Genomic DNA, 26,804 nt, shown 5'->3' on the forward strand with positions numbered 1-26,804 from the left:
GAAAAATAAATTCCCCCCCTCAGCCACTTATGATCCTATCAGCCAAAGAGTGTTCCCATAGGGCCAAAAGGAGTCTGGGCTAGTCATGCAGAAAGAAAAAAAAACCTCTCTCTTTCAAGTTGTTGACATTTGAAAGCCATTGTAGTGTGTACAGTAATATCAGAGCAGGCTCTGTTTGCCCATTGGGGGGTATCATAGTGAATAATATACCATGTGGTGCCTCAGGTAAACAAAAGCCTTGAGCAGAAGCAAGCCCACCTGCCCTGACCGAGCAGAGGCTCCAGGAAAAGCAGACAGAAGAAGAAGAGGGGGCGTTGGTAATGAATAACTAACCATTATGGTGATTAAAGGGGGCGATGGGCACGGGGAGATAAGAGTGCGGTGACCGTCCGAGCATGAGGTGTTTACAAGGGGAATTCCTCGCATTCCTCTGCTGCAGCCATGCCACTCCAATCTGCACCTCCACCCACTGATGGTCACCCTCTGTGCCAAGAGGGACCCAAGAGGTGAAAGGGCCCAATAAGTTCCTGCTCAGGAAATAGCCGCTGTGAATGTGTTATGTAAGGCGATTTTTGAGTGCTGCTGTAGGGATTTTTAGCTTGTGTCTGATAGCGCTAATACAGCAGGCTGAGGAGCACGTGCAGTGGATCCCCGGAGAGTTAATGTTCACACAAAGGCTTGTTTTTAGCTTTGAGTTGGGGAAAAAAGAGGTTTTGAGCCAAAGCTGGAATCTGCAGTCCACATATTGGAGCTTAAGCAAACTGATAGCATCTATTAGGAGAATTGGCGCAAATGTCTCACCAACTCTGGGATGGATTGTCTTCACACTTTGTACAGACATTCATGGTTCCCAGAGGATGAGCACTAAAGTCTTGGATGATCCGCTGAGTTTCCCTGGATCAGCACAAACAATCACGGCTCCCAGTTGTTGCATCCTGCTGACTTTGCTGATCCTGTGACTCCACCGTGCCATCGTGAAAACTAATGATATTCCCGTCAGCCTCATCTGGACTCTGTGTTTTAGCGCTAATTAGCAAATGTTAGCATGCGCCCAAACTAAACTAAGATGGTAGGCATTAGACCTACTAAAAATCAGCATGTTATAGTCATTTTGAGCATGTTAGCATCTTGACGTTAGCATTTAGCTGAGTGCACAGCCTCACAGTGCTGTAGACTAATCTTGTTTGTGTGTCCCCATACTTTACCATACAGACGTATGCAATAAAGACGTATTCAGCACTTTAACTTTAACAAAGAGCTGCTTTGTGGTCCTGCTTATGTCAAACGACAGGATGATCCCTCATGCTGCACCATAACGCTTTTAAGAGTTACACAGCTCACACACAAGTATACATAACCTATGAGGCAAGGCAGAAGAGATCGAGGGTATATGAAGTCTGCTGCTGCAATGTTTTATTATTGCACAATAAATCAACCTAAATATGTGGAGATATGTGAAGCATTTTTTGTTCTATACTAAACGCTCTGAAGTGCAAAGGCGTAAAACAATCCCTGGTGCCTTTTTCTATAGGAAGTCATAAGGCTGGGCTTAACTCTAGCCTAGTCCCCTCAGTCAGTTTTGAGCTTTACAGGACAGACCTTTAAGCTCGGCACTAGTTACACATCAGCTATTTTCTCCCTCCAGTCAGTTTGAGGAGCGTTTGTGTTGTTAACATCTGAGAGCTCCTTTAATCTGTCTTGTCACACAAAACAGGGTTTAAAAAAGGTCCCAGCGAAGGATAAAATGTGTCTCATGCCCGCATGTGAAAAGTGAAACAGGGACTCCTCGGGACACTGAGGGTTTGTGTTTTCGGATCATTCGTCACGTTTTTTTTTAATTCAGCGCAGATGACTGGGTCTAATAGGATTATGAGAAGGCCTGGTGAGAGGAGAAGTCCAGGGGGGCACACGTTACCCCTGCAAGCCCAGCCTCAGCCAGCCCCTTGGGGTGGGGGTCATATGATGGAGGGGGACAAAAGTAGCAGGTGTCAGCCCGATGATTACGGGGTCTGAAGCAGGGCTCACCTATGGAGATTACTCAGAGCCTCTAATGGATGGCAGGTTGTGACCCCGGCCAGCGAGGAAGCAAATCGCCACCCTCACACCCAGAAAAGTGCTATTCTGTCAAAAAAAAAAGAGAGAGACAGAGCCTCCACTCTCTGGTTTCCTTGACAACTTCTTCAATCTGGATATTTTGTTCTTTCAGTGCTGAACGTCTTGCACGAACACCAAAAAGCAGAAAAGATCCTCTCGTGAATATTTGTCAGTCGTACTTTTTGAATACAGCAAATTCTATTCAAAGCCCTTTGTTTTTCTGTAGCTTCAAAGCTTTTGAGCATGCGAACAGTTAAAGTTAAATCTTGTATCCCAACCAGACTCATCTGACACAGGCTTCAGATTAAAGTGCCACCATATGCTGGGGAGTGGGGAGCCCCCTCCCCATGGTAGAGCTTATTATTGTGCTCTATGTCACTGTCAGCAACTAATTGTTGTGGAGGATTGAGGTGACGGCGGGAACAGCTCCCCTATCTTGTCTTAAATGCTTGGTCATCTCTGCTCTGCTGTTGGAATCGAAGCATTTCCTTTTCCAAATACGCACACCCTCTGCATTTCTAATCACCTCGCCAAAGCCAGCGTTAGATTTCATGACTTACACTACCCTTTTTCAAGCTGTTTGAGTCCAAGCTGAGGCAGTGCGAATGCCAGGAAAGGAAATCTGGAGCTCTTGAGTATATAAAACCATTGTTTTCCCTCTGTGCCCTGCCCATGCCGCATATGGCTCATTTCATGGCTGCTGGAGAGCCTGATTGATGGGCTGAAGAGCAGCGAGGCTGATGTTCCTCATGTTCAGTGCTTGGCAAGGCGAGAGACAAGTCCGAGGTCACATGAGGTAAAAGTAAATATGAAGGAGATGGAAGAAGGAGGAGGATTCGGCAGACTGTGTACTTTGTGCCAAAATGCTCTTCGGGCACAAAAGGTGTTTTTCTAAGGATCTCTTGAGCCTCTTTCACACATAGTTCCCCGTAAATAACTAGTGATTTTCACCTTTCACACATGCAGCTACGTTCAGGAGCATTTCCGTCTTGCGTCTTTTCATACATGCCCTGGGAATGCTGGAACAGATAGGACAAGGGACAGTCCAGCACATAGCAGCTGTGGATGCCAACCGCCATGAAACTCTGGATGTACATGTACGTGGCAGACGACTTGTCTAATTTTTTTCAGGAAAATGGTGGCCGACGAGGTTCAAATACGCCATCATCATCAGCATCTTTCGTCCTTTACCTACTTGTCCCTCTAGTGTCACCGCTTTCATTCGCAACACCAGCATTTTCCCTGAAATGTGACTTAGTCCTGAGGTGGGAAACTGGCTGTTCAGACTCCCCTGCATATCGATCCCTGCTCCCACTCACTCATGACCCCATGCAGGAAATGTTCCTGAACATTTCCGGGATTAGACTGCATGTGTGAAAGGGACTTCAGGCGACATGACTGCTAGCATGCAAGCCGGAATAGTGATACAGTGTGTTTCTGATGTCTTCGTTGCCCAAGGTGTCATGGGAGCTGACATTTCATTGCAATCATTGCATTAACCACCTCTGGGAGAACTCCTCAAATATGAAACTTTCGGCGCTTGTCACCACCAATTAGGTAGCAGTTTATGTGGTTTTCTCCTATTCTCCTCCTCCGTCTCGCTCTCCAGTCTCAGAGATCCGTGGCCTCAGGGGGCTGGAAAGCTGTCTAGTAATCTGAGACGGCATTAATACTGAATAAGATGGAGCGAGGCGTAGGCCCTGCAAATTAATTTCCATACACAGAGCGGCGTTTAAAAAAAGACTGCGAAATGACACAGTGGGATTTCGCCTGGTATGTTTGTGTGTGTTTGTGTGCGAATGTGTTTGTGGTGGTAGGGGTGGTGGTTTGTGGCAGCTACGTCACCATGGAGACAGTGGCATTGTCGTGCAGGGAGGACATTGATGCTGGAGTGAGTGCAGCACTGGCAGCAGAAAGAAGCAACATGGCAACAACAAAATCCTCTGAGCCACTGGGCAGATGTCTGGCTTCATGTCAAGATACGCACTTTAAAATGTCCTTCACTGTCTTTCGCTGCTAACTTCGCTGTCTTCAGTTATACTTTCATATGGTTCTGACCCTGAGCGACAAGATCCGTGTTCACGCTCACATTATCTCATGTGTAGTGAGGATGGCGCTGCTGTGAACGACAGGTAGCGCAGGCCAAACGAACCTGCTGCTGAAGCTGCCGGAGTGACTCCCCCCTCCTCCTCCCCTGGAGAGGAGAGTGTCCTTTAGGGAGAAGAGATGACTTGACGTTTTGGGTTTGTCAGAAGCTGCAAATAAATTGGACGTACTGGTGGCTGCACAGGCTGTTCCTGCTGTAAAAACACTGCAGCTCGCTGTGGGATGCGATATGTCAAACATGCTGTAGTAACTGCAATGATTTTTCTCTCCCTCTCGACGCTGTAATGAGAGTTTATGCATCTGGTGCTGCTGGATTTATTCCATGTCTTTCTTGTTTCCTTTGCACACAGAGTTGCAGACTTAAAGGGCCATACCAGTGTGTTTACAGATGCTGCCTCCTTAAAGTTAGAATGTTTAAAGAAACAGTTTGAGATTTTGGGAATTACATTTATTGGCTTTCTCGCTCTCATGTCTCTGTTACTTACTGAGCTAGAGTTAGCTTAGCAGAGCATAAAGACTGGAAGCAGGGGGAAACTGCTAGCATGGCTCTTACATCAAGTCAATTATTTAGGTTTAAAGGTGATTGTTGATGTATTTTTTTGATCTACTTGTCTAACTTCTCGTTGACAACACAGGGAGCAACAAATGTGCCTTAAGCAAAACTAATCTATAATAATATAAGCTGCACTGTACCAGATGTCATCGGCACAGTGCCACAGCCCCTCAGCCTCAGACCCACAGGTGGCCCAAAGGCAACATGTCTACCGTCTAACAATTATTTTGTGTTTTCTGTTTGGTAACTGAAAGAATTGCAAATATCTGTGTTAATGATACCACAAAAGCATATGAAACTAGTATGGGGGGCTGAGTTAAATCTAGTCAAACTGGCCTTTATTATTTCAGTTTAAACTGTGCTTGTGTATGTCACATGATAAAATTGCGTGTACGCATGGTGCGAAACAAAGGGGGTCATTCGGGGTCCACAGCTAGTTTTTTGTCCACTGGGCCAAACAACAATAATGAAAAATTGATTAAAAAAAATGCAGACTTTTCACTACAGTGGATTACAACATAAGGAGAAAAAATAAGCAAATTTTAAGTCAAGAGAAGCCAATGGATGCCTGAACAGCAGACAAAATGTTATGTTTGAGTGCTTAATGAAGCTACAACTTGCAAAACCGCTGGAATGGCCCTTTAAACTGTGGTGCATCCACAGTTTTTGCCATCCACGGTACAGAAGTCATCGTTTGCGGAAACTGTCACCACAGCAACTCTTAAAATAATGTCAGTGAGGTTTGGCCGGCTCGCCTGCTTTCCCCTGGGCCCTCACTCCATTCTTCACTCTTCCGCTAATAATAGATCCTGCAGCTCATCCCGATGTATTGTCCCATGCCCAACATCACACAGAAGAGAGAGGCAGCAGAGTGATGGAGGGAGAGACACCTGCAAATTCTCTCCCAGCCGGCCCCGTCTCCCCCCGCCGGACCAAGCGTTTGACATTTAACTACGACAGCCGTAAACAGGCCACTGGAATGCCATTGACATTCATTTAGTCTGGCACAGGTTTTTCGCTGGGTGGGTTTTGTCCCTCTCCAACTCTGTGCCGTGACACGTCTTTAAACCTGGATGCTTTTAGAGTCCCACGGTGCAGTGAGGAAGCTTGTCTCTCCAGCCTGAAGCTAAAGGCAAAGAAAGAGTTAGCGGCAAGGTATTTGCTAATCATTTTAAGCAATTTATAAAGCCAAATATTTGCTGCTTCCAGCTTCTCAGCTGGGACAGTTTGCTGCTTTTCTCTCTGCATATCATTGTGAAATTTCTATATTTAGGTTTTAGACTTTTGGTCACACAAAACAAGCAATTTGAAGACATCACTTGGCTCTCTGGGAGATTGTGATGGGTATTTTTCACAGTCTTATGCGATTATTATGCTTATAGGTGCACAGCTATGCTGCAAATGAAACACACTTCCAGTTGAGGTGGAAGACAAGAAGTTTGCTTTGAAGCTTTACGGTTAGTAATTGGAAAGTAATGGACAACTGAAAAATGCATAATATTGACAGTTTAGCCCAACAGTAATTTAAACATTATTCAGATTGTTGTATTAGCAACACATTAGCCTCAGACAGCCAGCATTACTGTAATGGTTAGGTTGGTTCGCAGTAAAATAATCACAGAATAACTAAAACAGCTGTAATACAAACAGATGATGCTCCAGCAGGAATGTTTGAAGAGAAGATAAAAGACCAACATGGTGGATGTAACATTGTCAATTAAACTGCAATGAAAGTCTGCCAGTGATGTTTTCTGCAGCCAACAATGTTCAACTGAAACCAACAACTGGTGGCAGAATATACTGTTTTTTACCATCTCTCATTTCAGATGAGTAATTGAAGTTATAAATTAACTTGTATAATAAACTTATCTAATATAATAATATGAGTTATGAAGTGTTTTACATGGGAAAAGCCAATTAAAACAGTTCAGCTCTACAGTTAATTAAAATCTGAATGAACTAAATAAATCAAATAGGTAAAACTTCTGATATGGAAAATAAAACTTGTATTTTTAAAAAGAGATCATTTAAAAGACATTACTGATTCTGCAATCTCTTTTAATCCTGATGCTTCTATACGAGGGACTTTCAGAGACCTTGAGAATCAGTGCAGAGGAGCGTTAGTGGGAGAAACGCCTTGCTATGTCACCCATCTGTGTTTATTTGTCTCCCAGTGGATGGAGACCAAGATTTATGATAACTCCATGAACCGTTCTGATGAAATACATCATGTTCTTCTTGTCGTTCATTCTGTTACCTGTTGGATGCGTGAGCAAAGGGGCGTGTACCATCTGTGGTTTATCACTTAATCATAGACTCTGTGAAGCTTAAGCTCCATCTCCAGCCAGCCATAGTGTTGAACCACCACTTCATCCATAATATTAAACACTGCTGACTGTGTGTGTGTGTGTGTGTGCGTGTGTGTGTGTGTGTGTGTGTGTGTGTGTGTGTGTGTGTGTGTGTGTGTGTGTGTGAGCATGTGTAGTGTCACAGATCTCATCCAAACCATGCTGAGTCTGGCACGTTCCTCTGCTGTTTACCTATTCATTAATTCATCCGTGAGTGATGGCGCGGGCGAACCAAAGCTCTCCATCCTCTGGTAATTAAACGTCGGTTGGTGAGACATTTTTCTCCTGGAAAGCATTTTTAAAAATGACACGCACACACACACACAGACACACACATGCTGATGGGCGTTCTGGGCTAGCGTTGGTAATTAGCGTGCCGAGAGGTTGCACTGATTGCTTCATTATTTCTCCTAAAGATATCTGTGGGAGATATTTGATGGATGTTGCATGTTTGACAGTAATCCACGCTAAAGCTTCTTATATGAACACCATACTCTCACACCTATAGGAACAACATTATTTACCCAACAGGTTTTGAAGTTACGCTCCTCAGAGGAGCTCACACCCTGATCCTCTTGCATAAAACTTGCTCAACGTAACACAGATGCTCCATGCAAAGAACCACCATTGTGCAGTTACTCAACATAAACACATGAACGCTCCTATAGGTTGTGTGCTCTCGTTCAGGAGTTATGAAAGAGGTTTACTCGTTTGTCAAAGGAGGAGTGATTCAGAGTAATTGTCTTGTTTTGCTCACAGCGGTTCAGCCTGATGCTGTGAGCAGGACAGCAATTATCAACTGCCTGGCCCAGTTTCATAGATTATTTTTGGATCCTACAAGATATTAATAACTGTTTCTCATTGAACGTCTCAGTCATTGTCAACAGCGATTAGTCAGTATCTTTGAAACTGGAGAAACAAGGTTTTTTCAGTACTTCAGAGTTTGATTTGTGTGGCAGAAAATGAATAGACAACAATTTGATTATCTTTTCTTATTTTTAATTATTTTTAAGCCACATTAGCGGCGTAGCTTCTACTTATAGCATGCTAACGCATTGCTAAGTAGCATGCTAGGAAACATTTTACCTGCTACATAAACAGCATGTTAGCATTGTCATTGTCAGCATGTTAACATGCAAATGTTAGCATTTAGCTCAAAACACCGCTGTACCTAAGCACAGCCACACTTAGCTGCTAACATGGACTCTAAGGGTTTGTTCAAGGTAAAATATCAAGCATTCAGTGCCTCCAGCTTTCTCGTCTAAATCTTTGTGAAGTGAATATCGTTGGTTCGTGGATTGTCAGTCAAACAGGTCTTTCACTGATGGTCATTTTCTGAATAAATGTTCCAATAATCAAGAAAAACTGGGTAAATAAATCAATACAGTGTGTTGGATCATACAGTAAGCAAGAGATGAATACGAGGGATGCTTGTCTGCTTTATATTTTCTTTTTCCAGTCTATAGACACACAAGACTGTTCAAAATCTGCCAATTCGGATATATCCCATTAGTGGTTTGCTGTTGCTCTGATAACAGTACTTGAGTGCTGTCTGCTCTGTGATCCAAATAATGTGTCACAACTCTGCCCCAGTGACACCTCCTCCACTGTAACTGGACTCCCACTGGACTGGCCTCAGTAGGATCTCACTTTAAAATGTCAACCATGTCAGGTCCCCACACCGCCATATCTACTGTCATCTCCAGGTAAACATCAGTCCCAGCGCCGCAGGGAGCGTCGGCTCAGGTCATTACAGCTGCGGCTGCCAATGTTCTTTTTCCATCAGGTTTTACACTCTCAGCTCCAAACCAAATACCACGCTCTTCCTCCTGTGGTGGCTGAAGAAGAAGGTCACCCCTGTCCGGATGGAAGACTCCAAGCTCAATCACCCTAAATCACCTCTGGAGTGTGCCAATCACAAACTTGTATGCATTATTTGGTGTGCGTGTGTTGCACCACATGCAGTTTAGCCTCAGTGTAATTGGCTTATTAGGCCTTTAGTTTGTTGGAGAATCGAGCAACTGGGCTGCTCATCCATGGGTAAATTCTCCAGTTTCAGGCCAATTGTCCTTGTCATGTTTTTGTGGAGTGCATCTGCCTTCGTCTGTCAGCCTGAATCACATGAAGAAGGCTTAATTGATGCGGTGTGTGTGTGTGTGTGTCTGCATACAGTGAGCCAGACACTCTCAGGATTCGCAGCTCTTGGAGTTAATCCGTCTCACTACTAGTGGGGGGTGGAGCGGGGGTGGGGGGGTGGGAGGAGGAGAGAGGAGAACAATACAACATCTCTCCCTCCATCTCCGGACACGTGGTCATCGCCCGGCGGGAAATCTCTGGACCTTGGACGTCTCTACGGATGTTGCTGCTCTCGTTCTCTCGTCCCAGCTGGCTCTCAGCGGTCTCTGCTGCGCTGCTCAAGGAAGCGAGGTACAATACGCTGCCCCCCTCCAAAAAACATCCTTCCCCACTGCCTTTCGTTCCTGCCATTGTCACCACACAAGGGGCTGCGTCAAGAGGTAAAATTAGGAATGTGTGTGTAGAGTGAGGAATTTCCCGCACTCCAGAGGTGTGTGCTCTTACTGTTTCAGCGGAACGTCTGTGTGCAGCCCATGACCTGATCCAGGAAGTGTAGAGACGCAGCGGGCACAATATGCATGACCTCCTGTGCAATGTAAATTCTTGTGTACGGCGCAGGATTGCTGTGTTTACCTCATGGACATTCCTGAAGGCACCAAAGGGCCTCGTTTCCTGTCCTGCTCCGGACGTAGCTCCCGTGTGGTTCATAGATACTCTGAGTAAGATAATCAGATCGCATGTCGACAGGAAATATTTGCATTTCAAGATGTGAGGGAACAAACATGTGACAATAGGCAGTGGAATTCACTATGAGTAATTGTTCTGGAACAAAGGGATTTTGCTAAGTTAGTTATTTCCTTTTACGGTTACCTCAGTTTCCTTAGTTGCATATGAGCCTCAACTGTAGAAGACGATCTGCACATTTTTTGGTTTGTTACCGTTTTAGGGAAAGTCTACTTGGACCCCTTGTCACAGGTTGTATATGTGTGAGTTGTTCAACCAGAGTGATGTTTCCTTCTCACACTGTTTCATCCGAAACATTTTAGAGGCCGGTGGAAGTTAAAAGTTCATTCATGGCCTTGGAATCAGTGCGCATGACAAAAATAATTAGAAAATTTACCAACTTTTTTTTACACATCTCTTGATCCTGATTAGCAACTAAGCTAGTAAGTTACTTGATTTGTGTTATCTGAAGATAAGGTTTATCTTATCTTATTTGAGTTAAGATTATTTGATCAATGATGCATTTTTTTTGTGTAAATCGTCTCATGACCCCTCTGATTTCTCTGATGACCCCCCAGGGTGGGAACTGCTCTTCTATTGCATTAGCCTTAAATTTGGCAGCATCTTTTATTATAATAATAACTTGAGTCCCATCAGACTTCAAACTGCTCTGACACGACTCAGACAGCCTGGAATTTGTTTTTGCCCTCAACCCTCAGCGTGTTGAAATAAGCACATTGTCCCGCCCTGTTACATCTGTTATGTTGATTTGAAGGGATTAAGCTTGTTTATGGTATTATGCCCTCTATGTTGCTGGCAACCCCGGGCGTCTTATTTTGCATTAAGTAAAAGAGTAGGGGCCAGAGGGTACAACTTGCACCACTACATTTTTAATCCCTCACCCTCAAGGCAAATAAAATTGCTTTTATGCTGATACATGATACTTTGTGAAGTAACATGAATCATTTAAACTTGCGAGCTGCGTCTTTCTTTCATACAAGAATATCCATCCTTTCATTAGAGCTTGTCTGGATGTGAGGGCAGTGCAGTTAACCTTTATCGACGCATGAGTCACCGTTTCTTTTGAGGCCAGCGGACGAGTCTTAAGACCGCTAACTCTCCTCCCCTCAGAAACAGCTTCACATAGGGGACTTCCAGTGGGAAGCACTTTGACAAATGGTCCTTCTCAGTTTAATGTTGCAGCAGTTGTGCTGCAGTGCACTAATAGTACTTCTACTCTCTCTGGGCTCAAAGTTTTGACTCAGTGTATCAAAGCCTGTGCTTGTGTTCTTGCTCTGTGATTAAGTATGGCTGACTTTCTGTACCTGCTCGGTTTAAGAAGGTATGGTGCGTTCAGGGAGGCCTTGTGCTAACCGTGATGCCCACTGTGGGGCTGGAGGATAGATGGTGGCTGACAGCACCCTTGGCATTGCGTTGCTGCTGCTGTGTCATGCTATTTTACTGTGGTGTTGGCTTGTCTGTTTGTCTCAATTTAAAATCTCTGGAGAAGAGTCTGCTTTTATTGAATATCTGGAGCTAAAAATACCCTCTGCCTCACCAATCGGAGCGGAGAACAGATTGAACAGTGAGATGTGATTGGACGGGATGTCCCATGGAGGTTGCTAACCAGCCTTGACAAATATAAAGGAGTCATCTGAAAGAAGAAAACAAAACATATTCACAAATTTAAAGTTGCACCAGGCAAAATTCACACTTTAGTGGAAGCCTTATCTAACAGATTCTTCTAATGATGAATTCCTCATTCAGTCTGTGTGTACTTCCTCTTTGTAGCTGGAGAGCTGCAGAAATTCTTCCATCTTGTTTCATTCTGTGTGGAAATTATTTTAGAAGTCTCATCATAATTTGAAAATAGTTTGTTCAAAAGGGGGCAAATGTGCAGGCTCCTATTCAGGAAGGCATCTCTTCTCTCTCACAGTTCAAATCTGTGAATTTTCAAAGCATATTCATACTTAAATTTCCCCTGGTGCGGTTATGCAGTGCAGTTAATTCCCCACTCGAATGTTAGACCGAAAATCAACAAATTAGCCATTCAGCCTTTGAAAAGACAAAATAAATAAGTGTATCTTGAGTCACGTTGAGCGTTTTTGAAAAGCAAAGCTTCTCCAGCTGAGTCATTGTGCTTCTGACAGCGGTTCCTCTCAAACGGTGTCAGCTCTCCCCAAAGGGCAGTTTGGCCACCAGCAGGCCGGCCATCACCTTCATTGGCAGAAAGTGAGGTGTGACAGGTGTTCGACCTGCTGCAGATGGGTTGTCAGATGGAGGACACCCACGTCACCGGCTTTACAGGAAATCTGATGTGGTGCTGACCTCCACCGCTCCTCTACGCACCAACAGATACACCTGCCAATCAAAAGTTCTGATCATATGTTTTAGCTTTTTTTTTTTTGTTATGGAAATCCATTCATTAAAAAATACCATAAAATTAGACAATAATAAGAAATAATTATAAATCAAGAAAAAAATTTGACCTCAAGCTAATTGGATTTGGCATGATTAATGATAAAAAATCTCTCTTTCTGCACTTTACATGTCATTATGCCTCTATCTTATCTGCAGCCGTCATGTTCTTAATAATAATCGCTCTTACTCTTTTAACCCATCTCTACTTAAAACACAAAATAGATAGGTGGAGCAGGGCAGGTGTGTTTTCAGGTAAAATTTTAATCCGTTAGATATCAGATTGGCATCCCAGGGTCAAGGTGGTACACAGGGGAAAGTGGACGCTCCCTTTTTTTGTCAGCCGTCTGTAATACGGCCCTGAATTTTCCTCTGTTGTCAGTCTTCTGTAGTTCTGCTAAACTTTATTTGTCAAAATTCTTTCCAGTGCTCAAGTAAAGCTTACATACGTTTTGACAATTTCTCCATTAAAAAAATGTCACTCCTCAGTCATAATAATAGCTTGCCCTTTCCTTTGGTGAGCTGACATTTGCATGATGAATGGAAATTGCACAATATATCCGGACTCTCGCTGTGTTTGAAGTGTGTTCATACTGGAGAAATTGCAAATGAGAGTCTTTGTTTTTTAAGCTTTATTAATTGCTTTTTTGTTTATTTGGCTCTTGAGGGAAATATATGGCCGTTTGGCTCCTAAATGCTCTTTTAGCTATCTGTGCACTAGCTAGTTGCTAATTTTGCACAGATCTGAGGGAAACGGCCGAGCTGAGTGCTAATTTTCTGTGGGTTCGTCACCATGAGCAGCCTCTGGCACATTACATATGGCACTTTGATCCATTGTTAACTTAAAAATATGGATTGCTGCAGCTTTGAATTACTTTACATTTAAAAGCTTTGAATTCAAAGAACATTTGGCGCCGATTCGTATCGCATACAATGGAAATGGAGGTGCAACCCAACGTGGAGAAAATGAAAAATGTGGCAGTGCAACAGTTCAGGTGATGAAATACTAATAAATACTTGGAAATCCAGGGTTTTTTGCTATTTAGATCTTCTTCTTTTTCTTTTTTTTTTTGTTTTTCAAATTTGAAATTGATGATAATTGATCAGAAGTCATAGCCAGGTCCTTCTGTGCTTGCTTGGTCTGTGCACACATAAAGCATCCACAGAGATACACACAGGGATAATAAAGGTTGAAATTCCAGATTTACTTGTTGGGTGGACGTATTTATATTATTCTTCATATTTTCAAAAAATTCCCATTTGCCAGCAAAACGTCTCACCCCTGGTAGCTTTAAATCGCTCTTCTTGGTTCAAGGAACTAGGAGCATGAAGCCCAAGCCTGAAGTAAAGATAAGAGAAGGGGGAGAGGAAGATACTTATTCGGATGAAAGCGTGACATGACATTAAAGAAGTGGGGCGCAAAGAGAGATGGGAGATGAAGGAGAAGAAAAGCCCTGCAGCTCGGGGCTTTTCTACAACATCAAGCCTTGTGTTAGAACCCCTGTTGAAGATCACTTTACTGAGCAGCAACAGCCTCTCCTGCTGACGTCTCCGGGCTTCAGGGAGCGAGACAGCCGTGCACTTATGCAAAGTTACTCTATCATCCCCGGCCTGCCAAGGATCTGTGCTTGGAGAACACACAGCAATGAAAGCTATCAACGAACAGACACTCAACCAACTGGTTTTCTCAGCCTCTGGGAAGCTAAACCAAAAGCTGTAGTCAGACCCACGTTAGTTAAGTCTAAATCAATTCTGAAAATAGTTTTTCTAAAAGGAAATATAGTGTTTTAGAAGTTGGAGAAAGGCGGATCTACAGAGGCGTATGGTGTCTATCCAGCAGCGATAATATCTTTGATTGAGGTCAAATACTTCATCAAAGGTCTCCAAGCCTATTTTGCTGGTGTAAATTTAGATCTTTGACAGCTATTACGTGGAGGATTATGTGCTTGTTATCCGTTACTGTGGCCTCATTGAGTGGTGCTGGTCCGATAATCAATGTGGCCAAGCTAGAGAGGCAGACTTTACATATCAATCTGTCTGTCGGCCTGACAGCTTCCAGCCGCACCGTGAGATGTAACGGTCTGGAGATCTGGCTGTGAGACAGAAGGCGAAGATGAGGCTTTGATCAAATGTTTTTCCCCGGGCGTTTTAGATCTGAAAGACAAAACGGGGCAAATATAGGGTCGTGCTTTCATTTCAGCTGTTCAGCATTTTGCTTAAATTTGGTCCATATGCAGTCTAATTATTTGCTTATTCTCAAGGCCTCTGATCAGAAACCTTGTAAAAATCATTTTTCACATCATTCATCCTGCCTTTTGACCAGCAAAGCTATAAGCGGTGCCTTGTCCAGGCAGTACCCTTATTTCACCTCATTAGTGCAGAATCACAAACAGGAAGGAGGAAACTGTGTCTACAAGTCAAATATCCCCTGTGAGCAGCACCGTCTGAGACAAGGCAACGTGCTATCAACCACATGCTGCTAAAAAGCACTAATGCCATTTTACATAGATCCTTTTTTTTGTAATATTGTGCACATATCAACTTGCTGGGATGTATTAAAACATGCACCACAAACCAAATGACTCTGGCAAGTGTGATTATGTATCCAGTAACTGTGTTGAATTTTACTGTCATCCTGAGCCCCTTTCACCTATTTTGCCACAATGTTATTATATGATTGTGTTACTGGTCGTGACGAGCGTAGCGGGACGTGACACGCTGTAGTTTCACACAACTCTTCATCACCAGCGAGCTGCTCGCAGTAGCAGTCAGTCACTCACTCAGTCAGGGGTCCAATAAGGACAGAGAGAAGAAAGAGGGAGACAGAGATAGAGGGGGGGGTATTTACGACTCAGACAGTGGCGAGGAGGGTGAGCTGCATCCCAATGTCTGATCCTTTACTGCCTGGCTCAAGAACTCTCTCCGGAGCTGAGGAATAAGCTTGTGCAGAGCAATTGCAGGTAATACAGGTCTTGATGTCTCGAGGTGTATGAGTGTCTGTGCACCGTCAATAACAAAAAAGCCAAATATCACCCACTTGGGAGGTCTTATAGGAGAAATCCATCAAATTGCATTCAGCGTTGGACATCATCTAACAGCTTATCTGTCTGTGGTGTTCAGTGCATTGAGGTACTTTGTGACAAAGTGCTGTAATTTAACTTTCCTGCTGTGTTCACTTTCTCTCACACTGTTTCTTCTATTTTGTCTACTTGATTTTGACAAATGAGGCTTTTGTTAGTTTATGTTCCATAAAGGATTTCACTGTGGGTACCGGCTGAATGTCGGTGCAAAATAATGAGCTCTTACTTTGATTCTACCAACGATTCTCAACTGTCTGCCAGTATCCTAATGTAATGTCTTGATATCATGTCAAAGCAAAGATTTGGGCAGAAAAACACGGGGAACTGCACCAATAAAGTTTTCCCTGTGTGCGCCTGGCCTGTCTGGTCCAACTTCAAAACTAATCAAATGCATCCACTGACAGCATTTCTTCTTCAATCATCCCAAGTGCTTGATATTCAGTCTGTGGTGTCCTCTTTCCAGTGATATAACCAGTCTGTCAGGTTCCTCCCTAGGGCTCAGCTACCTGTCTCACTTTTTGTTCCACTGATTCAATCCCCTGCTGAATCTGTCAGACAGTCTGGCCTTGCCTTGGTTTTAATGACTGCCCGGTGTGATACAGTGTGAGCCTGAGTCTGCCACCTTCTCCAGCAGTTTTAAAACGCATCCAAAGCACAAGTGCTGGTTCGACTTGACTTGAGATTTGAAGCCCGGAGTTTTGAAAGTTGAGGACTTGGACCGCTGGGAGACTTGACTTCAGTGTTGACACTTTGGGTCAGACTTGGGTCAAGAAAGTGAAGACTTGAGACTTGACTTGGACTTGATTCCTTTGGGTCTTGACCACATGAAGACCTAAATTGAGACTTAAAGACTTGGGACTTCACTTATGACTTGACTCCTAGAAAACTTAGCTTAAGACTTTACATTTGGACTCGGGTTTGACCCAAGTCATGAAAGGAAAGACTTGAACTTCAACTTGACCTCTTTGAGATATGACTTAATAAAGATTTGACTCAATAAAGACTCAAGACTCAGGACATAGTTTTGGATCTGACTGAAGTTGCAAAAATTAGGACTTAAGACTTGATTTGGACTTGACTGTCATGAGACATGGCTGACTTGGGACTTAACGCTTAAGTTGAATCTTGAAAGCAACTCTCAGTTTCTGACTTAGTGATATCTTGCTTATGACTTGACTTGGACTGGCTTTAAAGGACTTGAAACTTGTTCTGACAGAGTTGTGACTTGACTTGCACATGCAATAAAAGATATAAAACACCTCTGAAGTGCGCAGGAAGCTCATGCTTAAAACTTTCTTCTTGAAAATGGACTCTGTAGCAGCTGCACAAATAAGCAGGAGTTCTAGTTGACTACCATCTATCTCTCTGTCTGTGTCTCACATGTGTTCACACACCTCCAGATAGGGCTGTGGCCATGATTCCTCTGATAAATTGCTTTAGTCATTGGTCCTGGCTGCGTGTGAGTGTGTTGAGTAATGAAGAGACCGGTGATGCTGTTCAACTCCTCCTCAGCTGCCCCTGAGCACTGCTCTTCCTGAGTGGGAGTTCTCCACTGAACGAGTTAGAGATTCATTCATCCTGCGAGAGCTACCGTAGGTTCCTCCATTGTTGATGTGACGTGAGAGTGAAGCTGAGATTCCGCATTAAGGCATTTATGACAATGAGGACTTCAAAGCAAGCTAGAAAAACAGTTCCACTTAGATAACAGTGACTAACACACACTCAGAAAAGTGTGTTCCTGCTCTTGTGCTGCGCTCTGTTGCTTCTACATTAATGGCTATTGACAGTGCATCATCTTTAATGCTACATTATCCTGTTTTCTCTACACTGACACAGTATAAAATATGTTGACCTGAGATCTACAGCCAAGACATGGATATGAGCTGACAGCCTGCTCACTGAGCACATTAAATCCATCTGTATAATCATGATGCTGCCATCAAAGACATATGAACACAAACCTGGAGGCGTTGTTCTTGTTCACTCTTTCATAACTTGAGATTTCTGTGTAGATGCTGTATGTGCATGCAGCAGGTGTTTGTTAGCTGGACTCCCTTTTAGCTTAATAATCAGACTGAATTGCCGTTTTGTGTTACTGTATCCAACCTGCCTACGTAATTTCAGTATGCATACCCTGAAGCTGTTAACAGTGAAACATTTAAGAGTTTCTGTCAGTCAGCTGACAACAACTTGTTGCAGCAACCAGTGGAAACAACACCAAACCTTTTTGAATAGCTAAAATAACTGGAGATGAGGCCACAGATGCACAGGTCTGGAATCAGACAACTTTATATGTAAACATAGTTTTGAATATCAAACACTTGCATCCTGTAGGCTTGAAAGATGGCTTTGGAAAGTTTGTATCTTGCCCCCTCATGTAGGACGGCATCGAGCTGCAGTCAGCTTGGATTTACAACTTGTACAAAAGATTCCAGCTGTGACCCAGATTCACATAGAAAAATCAAATTCTCAGTATAAACTTAAAAAGATTTTTACTGCAGTAAAATCTACATCTCTGCTGCCCATCTGTATGCTCAATACGATCCAGACACCATATTTGCAGAAATGTGGCAGAAACCTTTAGGGATGATATTGCAATAACAAAGAAAAGTAAATTCAAATATGCGCCTTTTTCCTCTGAGGAGCTGCAAATTGTTCCACATGTAATTATTCCATCAGTAGTAAAAGCTTTCTGCACATTTAAAGGCTTTTTAACTCCTCTGTGCTTCTTTAAGTGTCTTTAAGTTTCACAGTGTTTTTCATGTCTTCCTGAGTTTATGTAAGTGGCATCTAGCAGTGATTGGCTGGGACGGGGAGGGTGATTTCTCTCCTCTGGTGCTCCGGTGAGAGTGAACGCCATGCTGGTAGCCTAATGTTCTTTTAATGGCTGGTGTGTCGCTGTACCGCAGGCAGGACCTGAGGGGAGCGATGGTGCTGATTGATCACCCGCACATCCTCTGCCAGCCTTCATGACGCAGCATCAGCAACTCATCCTGCCAGGTTTACCATCCAGGGCCACTACTGACAGAGCTCATACATAAAGCTCACCACAGTGACTCAGCAATATGGCCGCCTTCAGGGATGGAAGGATTAGAAAGCTCCCTCGAAACCTATTCCTGCTTTGTAGTCTTGCTGCTTGCATTTAATTTAGGCTTGTTGTTGCATCGAATCGATACTTGTAATCATTCAGTTCTTGTGTGTATCCCGGCTGGACAATTAAGTTATCAAAGCCCCAGAGTCCGTCTTGTGCTCCAGTCACTGGGACTGGTTTTTACCCCTCCCCATGATGAAAAATGGTTTCATAATAGAATTGTTTCTTGCTGTAATCAGTAATCAGCTTCCCTGTTGCACAATAAGCCACAGTCTTACATGTTGGTGCCAAGCATTTGGTAATTTTGCAATGAAAGTCACATTGGTCTAATCATAGCAAACAAACGTTCTGGACATCAAACCCAAGAAGGTTAGGTTTGGGTAAAAGCTGGTGGGCTTTAAGGGGTTCACTATGATCGGATGATACGCTGCCATCCTATGAAAAAGAGGTTTTACTCCTGAATTACAGCCAATCTCTACCAGGTTAGGATTTGACAACATTAACGCAAGAAACACATGGACAGAGCAAGACAGCAGCCACTGCGCTATCAGGGGCTGTTTGCTGATTTCCATCAAAGGGGAGAACAGCATCAAAGGAAAAATGGACGCCCTCTGTGTAGGCATGTCCCCTGAGTCGCCGTGGAAGGGCATGGCTGCAGGAAGTTGGTTTCACACAACTTGAAATGCAGATAAACACGCTGAGATCACACCAAGCTTTTGCTTTCATGTAATGAATTCAGCAGTGATGAAACTATGTTTTTATGTGATCCCGCTGTAAATACTGAAAGGTAAAACTTTTAGGAAATTACTTTTAAGAATTAGGACCTCACTAAAGCAGACGTAGTGTTGCTTCAGTTGCCAGTTTTCTTGGCCTTTATGCATGACAATATTTTGCCACATGTATCTGTCCAGTTACTCCCACACACTTCACCCCTCTTTATTCTGCACCATCTTCCTCGGACGGCTCCCTTCAGTTCATAACAAAGGGATGGACCAAAGCGTGAGAGAGTGGCATCAAAAAAAAAAAAAAGCATCGGTTAGGACAGTTGTGATTACAGGTCCAGTTATCAGTTGACTGTGAGAACACAACGCTGTAGTTCACACCGTCGTTGTCGACTCCCACACTTCCCTCCTCCTCCCCTCTCGTCATGGAAAAGCTCTGAGGCTGCAGCCGTTGTGGGCAAGAAGCCAGCCTGCTGCCACAACTCCTATACATAACCGCAGAATAGAGGGAAGTCCAAAATTAAAAGCATTGTTATGCCTGCGGCTGGTGGCCACGCAGAGATGGAGTGACAGGCTTATTTCATTATGACATCTCGGGCGACCTTGGCTTTGGCCTCTAGTCTGCACCCCCTCCAGACACACTATTCACAGCTGCAGTCTAGGACCTTCGGGAACCAGGGCCTGTCAGCAGGACCGCAAACACAAAGCCTGAACCGAGTCCCAGGACCAAAGCGAGCGTACCAGGATTTCTCTCTCTGCTTATGGTTTCTGTAATTCCAAAACTCCTCGTTTTTTCTTTTTTTTTTTCCCCCCATTTCTGTTTGAGCCCCGAAATGTCCTTGTGAATGAATTTGAATATAATGTACTATTAGGGTTGCCATGGTGATAACTGCTGTCTGTGGGCATGTCAGTTGCCATGCAGTTTTTTTTTTTTCCGTCTCCAGTAGGAAGCTGGACTGCTATGTGCAACGTGTTAAACTGACAGACTATAAAGCAGACGAAACGTATGATGCATTTTTACGTCTGTGAATCCTTCTATTGTTGCTCTGTTATTTTCCTTTTTTGGGGGGGTTGGGGGGGTGGGGGTGGAGACAGATTGAATTTAACATTTTCCACAATTTCTTCCCAGTTTGAAATTCCTTATGCACAGCAGTTCCTGTAATTGTTGACACCATTGTTGGCCTGGAGAGGATGTAGACATCCATCTGCCTCTTGGATACACATGAAGTTTCACTTTGTGCCTGAACACACACTGTTCATGAGGTTCTCAACCTCCAGGTCTCACAGGGCGTTGACACTAAACAAGGTGAGGCAACAAAGAGGTTAAAAAGGAAGTGTTTTTCTGTGTAATTATACTGTTTTTCCTATGCACTTATCTATGAAAAATGTGCTCTTGCACCTATTTGATTGAACAACAAAGTGCTTTGCTGGATAACATCACATATGGTTGAGCCAGGTTTTTTTTTTTTTTTGCCAGACAAGCATTCTTTTTTATTTTGTTGGAGCCCATTGTATGTTGGCACCCCTGCTGCATCCACACAGTGTCTCCTTGCAGACCTTAGTCCACCTCCATGCAGGTCCCCCATCCACCCAGTGGGAATCCCTGGGACAAGGACATGATTCTTCAGTACCGTCACATCTGCGAACAAGCAGTGGAACTACTACTTAAATCTAGGTTTCTGTGTTGGTGGGTGAGCGTTAAGCGTTGCAGCAACGAAACTGTCAGCACCTGCCAGTGAACCTCTCATCTTGTCTTCAGTTGTGGCAATGCTGCGACCCTGACTGTCGTCCTGTATTATCTTTAACCTGCATGTGTGCACAGAGCTGAACTATGACTCTGTTCCCCAGCAGGAGGCCTGAGCAGCCTGCCTTTTTGTCCATGCAGGTTGTCCTCCGTCTCCACAAAAACCTTGCTCTGCTCCGTGATAACAAGTATAAATGAAATTCTTCCTGTGACTATCTCTACTTTCCCCCACCCACCTTCCCCTGGCTTCACCCCTTGTGCCCTGCAAATTAAAGAGCGTGTCTATGTGCCTGCGTTGGCCTGGCAGCACTGATGAGGTGTAATCACCGTGGAGAGGCTCAGCTGCTCTCTTCGCACCCTGCCATTGAGCTCATTAGGCCAGGAACATGACGCAAAACAAAATATTAAAGCACAGAACGAGTAAAGCTGCAGTGGTATTGGAGTTGTTGTCACTGCAGCATTGTGGTATGCTTTGAGTGGTTGTGAGGAAGGGTTTGGGACGGTTGCAGCTCATGTCAGTTCTTCAGATGTGAAGCTGAGAAAAACTCATTTTCTGCTGGTACTACTGTATTCTTGCAGCCTCATCTCTTTTGCAATTACTCGCACTATATTACGACAGAGCTCACGCCATTAAAGTCAAAGCTGTGACTTAAGAGTGGCACAACAGCAAGCATCTCTGTTTTCATTTTCTAAACACTTGGGAGAAGAGCAGAATTACGTGCATTTGTCATCTTAAAGGTGTGCCTCGATAGCCAATTTAGTTGCTTATTTTACATCATTGTTTTCATTCATTTTGGTTTTTATTTCTATGTTGTGATAGGAAAATGGAGCCAGGAGGAGAAACAAAAACTCAACAAAACTGATACACACACTTTATTTGTTTTTTTTATTTTTAAATTATTTTACAATTAAGCATATTGTTGCTCTCATTATTTTCTGATGACAACACACCAAAAGTAAATTAATTTCCCCTGCCATGTCTTTTTGTTGTACAGTTTTTATTAGCTAGCTAGCTAAATGGCTAACCTGGTTTCAGGTACTGTAGGTAGGTAGGTTGTGCTCTTAATATTTCCTCAAAAAATAAATAAAATAGATTGTTTAGTAATGTTACAATTTATCAGGTTTATTTTCCTGTTAACTTCCTATTAACTAGGCTACCAAATCTTGCTGGAGATGCACATAAACCAATGCTGTAAAGTTAGCTGTTAGCTGAATAGATGTTAACCTAGCTACTGGCATATAACCTAATGCTTGTGAATTTTATGTGCAATATTGCCCAGCAGTTACACTCCGTTTTCACTCAGTTTTCAAACATTCTTTTCCCAATTTGTCCTAACTGACCTGCTTCATGATAGACAACTAGCCCAGATACTCATGTCCCCTCAAAATGTATTGCATGTTTAGTTTTGTGCAAGCAAGGCTCATGTTGGCTAGCGAGTTTTGTGTTTGGCTAGCACAACTTATCAAATTTGGTGTCGGTTATTTTGCTCAGCATTTTCTCCCCTGTGTGCAGCTGTCACTTCCACCGTTACTCAACAAATCTTTTCAGAAATCTCAAAATAGTCTGGGCTTGCATCATTCAGATTAATAGTTCCACATCATTAGCAGCCATTAAAAGGGTGCCACAATGGCAGCAATACAAACAGGATGACTCAGATGTAATGTGCTGCCTCCTCTCAGTCTCCAGAGCAAGGCTGCATTTATGAGAAATAAACCCTTATGAAAGGATCGGTATCCTACTACCCTGTGCTTTTGTTGTCTGTCCCTCTCATCTCACACATGTCTTCCACTGAAATACAGGTTGCCTGCAACCAGACCCCTCGTCCTGGGGGGCGCAAATCCAATTTCACAAGTCACACTCACAACAGATTATTTATGCAGGTAGGGTGAAGGGTGCTTAGGTGTGTGTATATGTTCAAAGACACTTCTTTTGAAGTGGTGTGGGCACGTGTGTTGCCCAAGGGCATTTCCACAAAGGGAAGCAAACATGCACACACACATGCACGCACTCCTCTGGGGGTGAAAGGAGATGTGTGCATGTGTGTGTGTGTCTGGCCTTTCATTTAACAGAAGGCCATCAGTGAGTCATTCTCCTAAAGAGCACCCTTGGGTACTCGTCTCGCTGACACACATGCACTGGCTGTCTCAGAACAAGGCTTACTGGTCAATGTTTAATGCTCCGTAATTGGTTTTACTGACCAGCACAGCCTGCAGGATGCCAATGCTGATTTGAAGCCTGGCGGCTGAGGCTGACCACCACTGCAGTCTTATCTGGTCTTTTATTCTGCATTGTTAGTTAGGTGTAATTCATATTATCCACTGTGAGAAGTTAAACTGTTGTCTTGCTGTCATTACAAGGATTGAACTGTCAAGGTTAATCCACACAATCATGTCTTCAATCCCTTCTTCCTTTTCCATGTCTACTTAAACCTGCCCAGACATAATGACAGTATATCACACAGATACTTGACCGTGACTTGAATGTAATTTTTGATACCTGAGTGTTTCATCTTTCTTCTTTTTGCTCTCTCTTTGCTAGAGAACCATGAGCACTGTGGAGGAGGAGCCGGATCACATGATACCATGAAGACAAGCCTGCAGGTCCTGCGCTGCCAGCTGCTGAGTGAGTAGACCCAGCGGGGGGAGAGGGCATCAACAGGGTGTCCTGGGTGTGCTACCAGGGACCCAGAATGCCAGTGAGCTAAGTCAAAATAGAAATATTGGGGAAAGTCCTATTTCTGTCTTACAAATATGAATTTATCAGCATCGGAACACAAATGCCATGTTCATTTTTATTGGTATAATAACCAAAAACGTGGATGGATTGTTTTTGACTTGCAAGCATTTACGTCATCAGACAACCGAAGCTGGCCATGAGGTTGCACAGTTGTGTGTGAGAGGGTTAAAAGTACCGTGCATTGACAATAAAACAGTAGTGATTAAATTTTGGTTCAGTGACTTTGAACCACAGGCTTTGTTTGATGTGAGCCATTCATTTTGTTTGTTTTCCAGACGTTTCTGTATTGTTAAATGCCAAGTCAGGTATATTGGAGCTTTCAGAAAAGTTTCCAGGAATAGTTTGAGATTTTAGTGTTTTAGCTTATTCACTTATTTGTTTTCTTGTTCTGGTGTTAGATGAGAGGATTGATCCTATTCTCAAATCATTCATTAGGCCTAATTATGAAGCCACACTCGGGATATAGTTAGCACAGCTTAGCATAAAGACTGAAAGCAGATGAAAAAACCCTGCCTATCAGCACCTCTAAAGATCATTAATGCACACATTATACAACAGATAATCCTGGTTAAAAAACATAACTTTCGTACAGATTATATAAATATGATATATTGCGTTAATTAGTGAGCTTTAGAGGGGCTGGAAGGCAGATCTGTTTACTTTTGACAGAGCCAGGCTAAGTGTTAATCCAACTTCTTGTCTTAAGATAATAAGCCAACAGACTACTGGCTGTAGCTTTGTATTCATGGACGTGAGAGCTGTATTCATCATCTCATCTAACTCATGGCAAGAAAGCAAATAAGCGTATTTCCCAAATGGTCAACTAATCCACTAATAAACCTTTCTCTGACCACAAACTTGCTGTGTTCTCTCGGTGGCCTGTCGCGCCTGAGTAAAAGAACATTCCTTTATTGCTGGAGACTCTGATGTGGAACCTCAATTTGCAGACATCAGATACTGTACATACAGTCCTATCTCCCCTTAGTTCTTGTCATAGTCCGAGTCTGTGCTGCTTTATATTCAGAGGACAGGATCAAGGCTCTGGGAGAGGATGTATAAAGCTCTGACAGGCTACCAGCGCAGAATGTCACATGAATATGGAACATGGGGATCAGACTGGGACCCACCAGGCTCCTGGACGGTTAGCTAAACAGCCTGATGATATCTGGTATGCACCCCCAAGCTCTACCTCAGGGCAGCGGAGCTAAAGGCTGTCTGCAGACAAATCTGCCTCAATCCCCTCAGAAGTGATAAACTCGCACTGGACTGCTGTGAGCGAAGTGCTTTAAGCTGTAGCAGAGGTGAAGCGAGGTCACACTGCAGCGGTCCTGAGGAGGGGAAGTCTGAGTCAAACGCTGCCGACCATTGAGCCTTTATTGAGAGCATATTTCAGAGCCTCTTTTTGTGGGTGTGACCGGGTGGATCTCGTCTTTGAATGCACAGCGCTCCCTTTTGCTTTACGTGTTCAGTTGATCCAGCTGGAGTTACCTTGTGCACGTTACACCTCCGTCATCTTCTGCGGAGCTGCGAGGCCCACCTGAAATCTCTGTGCAGCACGGAGATATTTCTCATTTCTCTCTCTGGACCAGCCGACAGATGTGCCTTTACATCCTTTGGCTCCAGGCAAGGGAAGAGATGCTGCAGATAGAAGAGAACTAAGATGGATGATACCGCATCATGACAGACATCAGAGCAGAAAGAGTTTCTCTGTTTTCCTGTGGTCACTTCTGTACTGTTTGTTGTTCTTCTGCCTTCTATCAGTGCCCCCGTAGGTACTTATGCAAACTTACTGTGATAGCACAATACATCTGAAACAATGCAGAGAACTTTCTTGTTTCTAGCAAATTAGGTTTTGTCTGGCAGCTTCAAAGCAAAGCCTGACAAGTAAGACGGTTGCTTGCAAATAGTTTGAAGTCAGCGACGCAAAAGATAAATGATGACTTGGAAGAACAGTTGGTGTGAATCATAAATGATTACACAAGGCGAGAGTAATCTTCCCAATCTGACTTTATCTTGTCTGGAATGATTAAAGTGTCTTGTTTGTGGGCTTTTTAAAGCTGCCAAACAACAGTGAAAATATTGATATTGTCTCTAAGTGGAGAAAATTGTCAGCATCTGTGACTGTAATGGAGTTGTATAACTGCAAGCCTGCAATTCTGTGTGCTCCCCAGGTTCCAGACAACTTCCTGTTTAACTTTTCTCCTTCCTGTTAGATCCTTTGCCGCTGTCACAGTCACTGTAGCTAAATCATTATCCCAGTAAACAGCACCAGGAGTCTTTGTTGTTCTTGTTTTCGCATTCTCCCTCCGCCTGATTCTCAGATAAACACGTCTCGGTTCAAAGCTGCTGTAACCTGACAAACAATTTGTGGAGCATTCAAACAGGAAGCCATTATCCTGTTACGAAAGCTCTCCCCCTTATCTCAGGGCTCACATCTGTAGCGCCCTCCCCGCTCCGCCTCCCCACCACTCCGCCCCTGCAGTAGTCCTCCTCCACCACGACGGTTCCAGCGGTCCACAGGACGTGCCCTATCTGTCTGTTTCCCCTCGCGGGACAGACACTCTCCCCAGAATGGCACATGAACACACCCAAGAGCAAACCAAAGGAATTTGTCTGTTTGTGCTACTGTAAAGATGACACTCTATTTATACGCCCAGGACCATGTATACGTCTCTACACTTCCAGACGGAGCTGTGTTTGTGACGCTGCTCATGAAAGCACTGTTAGATGAAGAAACTTGTTGTTCCAACATTCAGGAAGCATCAGTGCGCTCCAACAACAGCACCGAACAGGAAGGAAAATCACCTCATCCACTCTTTTTTGGCTTTACACGTCATCGTATAACCCAACTGTTGATAACAGCCGACGTTCAAATTAACACAAACGTATGCAAAGATGTGGTGGTCCATTTTCTTTATTGTTTCATTGTCACGGTGACATGAGGAAGAGGAGGATGATCAGCTGTTACAGTAATACGGGGGCTCAAGTCCCAGCAGTGGTGGAATATAACTAAGTACATTTACTCAAGTACTGCACTTGAGTACAATTTGGAAGAAGTTCTGGTCTCAGTAGTAGTGATATTTTTACTAATTTTTGTAGTCGTAGAGCTATG

At 43.6% G+C, this 26,804-nt stretch overlaps 1 protein-coding gene across 1 annotated transcript in view; it reads left to right on the forward strand.

The window, feature by feature from the left end:
- Positions 1 to 26,804, forward strand: part of tmem108 (transmembrane protein 108) — a 44,656-nt gene that overhangs the window by 3,251 nt on the left and 14,601 nt on the right. The window contains exon 2 of the mRNA XM_076761588.1: positions 23,495 to 23,578. Coding sequence (XP_076617703.1) covers positions 23,539 to 23,578 — 40 coding nt within the window. The 5' untranslated portion in view covers positions 23,495 to 23,538. The remainder of the gene's footprint in view (positions 1 to 23,494; positions 23,579 to 26,804) is intronic.

The sequence above is a fragment of the Chaetodon auriga genome, chromosome 21 (assembly GCF_051107435.1).
Source record: "Chaetodon auriga isolate fChaAug3 chromosome 21, fChaAug3.hap1, whole genome shotgun sequence".
Classification (NCBI taxonomy): domain Eukaryota; kingdom Metazoa; phylum Chordata; class Actinopteri; order Chaetodontiformes; family Chaetodontidae; genus Chaetodon; species Chaetodon auriga.